The sequence below is a fragment of the Osmia bicornis genome, unplaced genomic scaffold, assembly GCF_907164935.1.
Source record: "Osmia bicornis bicornis unplaced genomic scaffold, iOsmBic2.1, whole genome shotgun sequence".
Lineage (NCBI taxonomy): Eukaryota > Metazoa > Arthropoda > Insecta > Hymenoptera > Megachilidae > Osmia > Osmia bicornis.
The window spans coordinates 46,918-54,943 of record NW_025791382.1 but is presented as its reverse complement, the minus strand read 5'-3'; the positions used below and the strand labels follow the sequence as shown (position 1 = coordinate 54,943).

The window sequence follows — 8,026 nt, the reverse complement described above, 5'->3', positions numbered from 1 at the left end:
GTGTTAATAACAACACTGGTCAAGCCATTAACAATTACCATATACCTAAATTAAGCCCCGGCTACGCAGCCGCCCCCTCCGGCTCGTAACAAAACTGGTGACAGCGGTGGGATCCACTGAATAAATATCCGTAAGGATACCGTGGATACAACTGGACTTGTATTATAATTGTTCTATAGGATTTTCGCGTTAAAATGCCAGAAACCAGGCTTTCGGCTGACGAAGTCGCGAATCTTACCTTAACAATGGCTAATTCTATGGCCTTGTTAACACAGCGTAATTGTATTCAATTCGCTACCGCGCCGATACCCACTTTCGATGGCGAGAATCCAGCTTTGTCGGTTTTCGCTCAGAGTGTAGAAAACGGGCTCGCGTTAATACCAGATACGTCGGAAACAGAGTATCTGAGTATCGTGTTGACTAAACTCACCGGTCCGGCGCGGATTAGTATCCAAGATAAACAATTCAACAATGTAACTCAATTGTTACAACATTTGAAAAAACGATACGCTCCTGGGAAGAACTTGGCGTATTTCCAAGCTGAGGTTTCGCGCCTTAAAATCCGTGAGGACGAATCACTAAGGAAGTACATCGACAGAGCCAGCAAACTTGCCCATGGATCTCGTATCGCGATCCGCGAGAGGTACACGACCAACGTGGATCAGCTCATCAAGGAGATGGAAATGGACATCTTGGAGAATTTCCTTGAGGGTTTACCGGAGCGTGTGGCCTGGAGAATCGCCGCTCTGGACAAAAAGATTAAAACTTTAGAAGAGGCGTACGAAGCTGTGTTACAAATTGAACGTCGCCTCAAGAACCGACGACAGATTCAGGAGAAGGCATCACCTAGTCGTCGTAGAGAAGAGGACTTTCTCAGCTGGAGACGTCCTCGAGAGAAGGAACACAGGCGTGTGTACCCTCAGTCACCGTCACCCTATCGGCAAAGACCAAGGGATCGCAGCACATCTGGTTCCGAACCGGAGTTCGAAGAACGAGCTTCACGTGCAACGGCGTTGACTTTACGTAAGCATGATTATTCACGCTCTCCAAACCACTCACCGGAGGCGCCAAAATATGACGAGCCGTTCAACACCAAACACGATGTTTACGACTTTTATTGCGCAAACTGCAGTACGGTCGGACACGGTTGGAAGGATTGTGAAAAATCACCTCGCCGCGAAAGACCCCGATTCCAGTATCGAAGGGAGTCACGAGGGAATTTCTCACCTTTGAGGAAACCTTTAAACTCCAACAACGCTCACCCAAACGGCGAGGCGGTGAGCGTACGCAACGAAGATCGCCGGAAAATGGTCCGATTTGCAGACCAGAAACAGGAAGACGAATCAAGGAAGCACCAACCCCACGCATCAGGATCAAGGTTCCAGAACTGGAAAAAGGAACGGGAGAATTTCTAATTGATGGAGGAGCTTCTGTAAATCTGGTAGTTCTTCATGCTCTAGGAGAAAAGGCCGGAATCACATCGAAGGAAGGTCTTAAAATCGCTGGGCTCGCATCATCTACGATCCGAACCTTGGGAACTACCAGTTTGCAAATTAATGGATCTGCTACGGAATTTTACGTAGTAGAGGACTTGCCTATTTCCGCTGATGGACTCATAGGAAGCCCTTTTTTATTACAGGAAGGGGCTGAAATTTCCTATTACCATAAAACCTTGGTAACTCGTAACCAACCTATTAAACCTATATTCTTCAGTAACGCTGAGGAGATGGAACTGCATCCAGTATTGCCAATTAAACATAGATTGCCAGGACGCACAGCTCTCCAAATTGCAGTTCCAGTCGCAAATCCGGAGGTTATGGAAGGGTACCTAGCACGAATCAAGACTCCTGAACAGGTCTACATTGGAGAAGCAGCAGTCTGCAATCATGATGGAATTTGCTATGTCCTAGCCACAAACACCGGAGAAGACGAAATCGAAATCGACATTGAACCACAACGCATACATCCGTATGAGATTTTTGACTCATCAGATGACGATCCTATTCCTTCGTATCTAGCAAAGGAAACAAAGGAAGACAGAACTACACGTATCCAAGATCTTTTAAGGACCGATCATCTAAACTCTGAAGAACGACAACATGTGTTCAAAATTGTCAGGGAATTTTCTGATAGATTTTTCCTACCTGGAGATAACCTGGGCAAGGTTCCAAATTTTCATCACTCTATTTACACAACAGACGACATTCCGATTAATACTAGACAGTATCGGTACCCACCAGTACATCAGGAGGAGATACAACGACAGGTTGGAGCTCTGCTATCGCAGGGTATTATTAGACCATCCACCTCACCATACAATTCTCCTTTATGGATTGTACCGAAGAAACCGGACGCCGATGGTAACAAACGTTGGCGAATGGTAATCGACTTTCGTGCATTAAACGAAAAAACAACAGGCGACAAGTTTCCATTACCTAATATTCCAGAAATACTAGACAAGGTAGGCGGAGCAAAATACTTCTCAATATTTGATTTGGCAAATGGATTTCATCAGATTGAAATGAACCCAAAGGACAGACAGAAGACCGCGTTTACAACCCCACATGGACATTTCGAGTTTGTGCGTATGCCTTTTGGTTTGAAGAACGCACCACCGACATTCCAACGCGTCATGAACCGGGTAACATCAGGCCTGGAAAACGTACTTGTGTTCATAGATGATATGATTGTTTTTTCTTCATCGCTGCGTGAACACGAAATTAAAGTTAAAAAACTATTCGATCGCCTCAGGGAATATGGACTTACTCTACAGACTAATAAATGCGAATTCCTACGCAAAGAGGTTGCCTATCTGGGACACATTTTGTCTGCTGACGGGGTTAAACCAGATCCTAGGAAACTTCACGCCGTAAAAAACTTTCCGATTCCAAAAACACAGAAGAATGTGCAACAGTTTCTGGGACTGACGGGATACTATCGCCGATTCATCAAGGATTACTCTCTAAAGGCAAAACCACTAGTTCAGCTGTTGGGAAAAGGAACCCCTTTCCAATGGACTGAAGAACAACAAGGGAGTTTTGAACTATTGTGTAAAGAACTCTGTACACAACCAATATTACAATATCCAGATTTTGAACGACCATTTGTTATCACGACGGATGCTTCGGATCATGCGATTGGGGCAGTTTTAAGCCAAGGAGAAATTGGACGAGACTTACCAATTGCATACGCTTCTCGAAGTTTGAATCCAGCCGAAAGAAATTATTCAGCAACGGAAAAGGAGTGTCTAGCCATGGTATACGCAGTACAGTATTTCCGACCATATGTCTTCGGACGAAGATTTACACTTGTCACGGATCATCGACCGCTGGTTTGGTTACATTCAGTTAAGGACCCCACTTCACGGCTAGTAAAATGGAAATTAAGACTCTTAGAATACGAGTACGATGTTATTCACAAGCCTGGGAAAATAAACAAAAACGCAGACGCTTTATCCCGGAACCCTCCTACAGTCTGTCTCCCTTTGATTCCACGAGAAGACAAGGAGTTCAAAGTGCCAATACCAAACCCGGACCCTCAGCCGGATACCATTGGTCGACGCATCCATGAATTGCGACGAGATCGGGAGAAAAGACCAACATACACGGAAGATACCAGCAGTTCTGATGAAGCGACAATCACGCCTCAACCCCGATCAATTAGAAGAAGGAAAATACATCAAGATCCAACCGACAGGATCACACCAATCATAAAATCACCATTACCTACCCCTTCACAAAATCTGTTGGAACTACGGGATGATATCAACCTAACCTCTCCATTTATGCCAATAGCGCATTCCACTCAAACCGCTGGTCATTTCATACCAAGTCCAACCACTTCCGAGACTCCACAAAATACTGAAGATTTAATATCTTTCGACGAAGAGGAAAACAGTCAGACTACCATAAGGCCTGCGTCTACTGTCGTGGAACTACCTGACCCTCCTACACCACCAACAGACGGACCAGATGTTCAAGGTTTACAACCACCCCTACAACCTGCCAGACCGCAGACTCCACCGGGTACACAAATTCAAGAAAGCACTCCAATGCACTTTAGTAATACTCTGCCCATCTGCTATGAATCAGCAGCGGACTCATTATCATCACACCCAGAAGACTCATCATCGGAAGAAGAACAAGATGATCACGGCCGCTGTAAAATAATAAATTGCGAAGAAACGCTCATCACCACAAAGGGAAATTACGCACACTTGACATCCGCAGATTGCCAACTAATTGATCCTGGAGGAAGAATGCTTGTCGATGTTGGCTATCTCGGAAAGGAGGACCTCTGCAACAATAATCCAAAGAAAGGACAAGTCATTACCACATCCAGGCAAGAATTTCAAATCTTTACCGTTTTTGTTACACGGAATTTTTGGGAAGAAATCAAAGAAGAAGACGTCGTTTCGGCACTGCAAAACTTGAGAACCGCTCTCAGAGAAACCAGGACAACAAATATTCGACTGACTATAACCAGGAAGCAGGATCGACCTACCATTCAGAGATATCAAGCCCTGATTAATAAAGTATTTAAAGATACCAGCATAGAGATTACCCTATGCCTGGGAACAATAAGGTTACCATCTGAAAACATCCGAAAACAAATAATAGAGGAAGCCCATAGCAGTTTATTAGGAGGACATAAAGGAGTAACAAAAACCTACAAACGTATAAGAGCAAAATATTCATGGCCAGGAATGAGAAATGATATTCAAGAGTTCATCAGGAAATGCAAAAGCTGTCAGGAACAGAAGTTAGTAAGAGCGAAAACTCGACAACCGATGCTAATCACAGACACACCATTGGAAGCGTTTGATAAAATCGCTCTAGACATCAAGATAAACTCAAAATCGCATATTCCGAATAACACAACCTCTATCCTTGCAGATAACAATCATGGATCGAATTACCACGCTACTGCTGTTCATCGGGTTGGCGATGAATTTGGACGCATCAGATGACGTTGGAATAACGACATTTGAACAGAACACGGGATTGTACTTTGAAAAATTACCACCTCTGAAGATCTACCATATTCAATGGCGTTTGGTTACCTCAATAGAAATCAAAAACTATCTTCGACACCGCCCAATGCTGGACGAACACCTGCACCAGATTGAAATGATTTGCAAGGATCATAACTTCACCAATTGCCCAAGCCAACTGTATGGACAACAATTGCGGGACAAGCTGGCGCAGACAGACAGATACAGCGATCTCTTGAAGGCTTTTACGGGAGACATCCCCAAGGAACAATACCACAGGATTAGAATCAGAAGAAGCGCTCCTCTTTCTTTCATTGGAACAATTAGCAAGGTACTGTTTGGGACCCTCACAGAAGACGATGCTCACTATTACAACCAAGAATTGGATAAATTATACACCGGTCAAGGACAGATGGCCGAAATAATAGCAAATCAAACTTACATCATGCGTTCTGAATTCGACAACCTCCACGCACAACTCCTAAACACAACGTTAGAAGCTCACTTTATAATGAATGAGGTTATCACTCTGGGGAAAGAATTACATAAAACTCAGACTGAAATCAAAGGAATGGAGATCAGGAACCTCTTGTTAGGGTGGACTGACCAACTGGACAAAGCCATTCAGGAATATCACTCAAGCCTGATCATCATCATAGATGCTATTCTTTTTGCTAAACAAGGGACTCTTCATCCGGCAATTTTGTCGCCACAACAGCTACTAGATGCAGCCAGGAAAATAATGGATTCTACCACTTATGAATTTCCCCTGACACCTACAGAAATACTTTCGGAACAATTCAGCGGAATTGCGAAATTTCATGTAACGTATACCAAAGGAAGAATACTATTTGAACTCATCGTCCCTCTACTGGATACTACAGTTTACGACCTGTATAAAGTACATTCGAGCCCAATAACCCAGGTAAAGGGTACAACAACGTTAACTGTTTTTATCAAACCTAGCACCCCATACCTCGCCGTAGCCATGAACGGCATAACATATGTCACTCCCGACGAAGAATATATCCGACAATGCTACAACCTCCACGGACACTACATCTGTCAAGCTACGATTCCAATAGCTTATCTGAGGAACAAACCAACCTGTGAGACGGAGCTCTTGAGCCAGACAACCATGGACAGCTGGAACATGTGCGACGTCCGCCTGACGCCAACCTTCAAGGACCTTTGGCAACCACTATTATATAAGCAAGATTGGTTGTTCTATGTGAAGGAAGGGAAAAAGATATATTTCTACTGTAGGGACCGGTCAGCTGGTTCACAATACATTCAGGGAACAGGGATCTTGAAATTAAAACCAGGCTGTACTGCAATAACGGATTCAACAAGAATTCGGGCATTGGATACAATCGAATCGAAAGAAGAATTCACTTACGCACCGACAATATCTTTAGATATAACAAGAATTTTGCCGGATTTTGGTGATCACCACGTGGAGGCAATCAAGCAGTTAACCAATTCAAACATTTCGCAAGCACAACCTACCAACAATTGGCCAAAAAACGAGGCGACCATTTCGCTAATGCAGCTAGAAGAAAAGGCACGGACTCTTGCAGAACACCACAAAACCAGGAACCAGATACGCGTAGGAACTTACGCGGGTGGGAGTGTCGCAATCTTACTAATCATTATCGCTGTACTTTGTTTAGTCCTGTTATATCTCAAGTTCAAATACCAACCTAGCCCTGCTCCTGAAGGAATGGAGAATAGTTACCTAAGAAACAGAAGTTTAGAGGATACAGATGCTACCACAACCAATATGCAGCCACCGAGAGCTCCTTCAGTGGTTGTCCAAAACATAAACAAGCCTATTGCACGAATGTCCACTACTATAATATAAACAGGATCTAGGTATAAGAAGAGCGGAGACAACTCCACTCTTCCATAACGTAAAGATCCAGCATGGAATCGAGATACCAGCAAACGGAGCAGGGTGAAGGCCAAAGGACGATCGCAATACAAACGGGGCAAATGGGTAGTTGGCTCAAGGAGTACCGCACCGGGTCCATTATAAGGTCACAGGGACCTTTCCAGCCAGGCAGCGGCAAGTTCAACCTTGGACGTGCCAGCCAGACACGAGACCCAAAGGCAATCGACCAGGGAACCTCAATGGCATCGCAACGAGGAAAGGAGAACCGACAACCTGCGGTGTCCTACATCTGGGAGAATGGGTTGCTCCTGGCCCAGATCACCGATGACAACATCACAACCTGGACGCCGGGTGATAGCCTGAGGAAACGCAGGAAACTGCGCCCAGGCACCCCTCCACCAACATGGGACCAGCCACTCCAAGGACCAGCATCCAACCGATCAACCAGCAACGGTGGCCATCAATCAAAAACTCCCTAAGCTAAGTCCCCACATATACACAATTACATACACGCACACCACACATCGCAATAGTTCAGTTCAAAAGTAATAGAATCATTTGGCAATTTTGGTGTACTCATCCGACTCCGAATGGTGAAAGCATCGTAACAAACGATGTTTCATCTTAGAGGGGAGATGTTACGTATCCGTCTTGGAAATTTCCTTATATGGTGTTACAAACCCTTCTCAAGAAATTTCCTTATATGGAATCGGATGTGTGCACCCGACACCAACCGTCTTCTAGAAAATTCGAGACCAACGCAAAGCAAGGGCGCGGTCCTACGGGTCACGTAGAGTCAGTCCCCACCACCCTTTTTACTCTAGTTTTTGAGTATAAAAAGGGTGGCGACAAGGGCACCTCGGGTCTAGTTGAAGTCTAGAATCAGTTCGATACACGTCAGTACGTTCTTTTTCGGATAATCTCTGCAACGAGGAAACTCTGCGAGATCGGGTATTCAAGTCCCTTTCAAGCACTCACAGTAACTATACAGTACGTTGTCGGCTGTTAAGCATTATTATAATCGTTGTAATCCGCCCCCGTTTGCTCGTGTTCGTGAAAACCGAGAAGGATTAGATTCTTGCTTCGCGGAATCGAAACTAAACTTATTTTATTCAACTCATTTCAAACGTGCAACTTAG

The 8,026-nt window shown here is 44.5% G+C and overlaps 2 protein-coding genes across 2 annotated transcripts; both read left to right on the top strand.

The window, feature by feature from the left end:
- Positions 1 to 245: 245 nt before the first annotated feature.
- Positions 246 to 2,778, top strand: LOC123989103. Its single transcript, XM_046289797.1, has 4 exons — positions 246 to 1,136; positions 1,640 to 2,380; positions 2,516 to 2,641; positions 2,752 to 2,778. Exons 1-4 carry the CDS (start codon positions 246 to 248, stop codon positions 2,776 to 2,778), a joined length of 1,785 nt encoding a protein of 594 aa, XP_046145753.1.
- Positions 2,779 to 4,857: 2,079 nt separating this feature from the next.
- Positions 4,858 to 7,598, top strand: LOC123989100. The gene is made up of 2 exons (XM_046289795.1): positions 4,858 to 6,589; positions 7,275 to 7,598. The coding sequence occupies exons 1-2, from the start codon at positions 4,905 to 4,907 to the stop codon at positions 7,369 to 7,371; spliced, it is 1,782 nt and encodes a 593-aa protein (XP_046145751.1). The 5' UTR covers positions 4,858 to 4,904; the 3' UTR covers positions 7,372 to 7,598.
- The last annotated feature ends 428 nt before the right edge of the window (positions 7,599 to 8,026 follow it).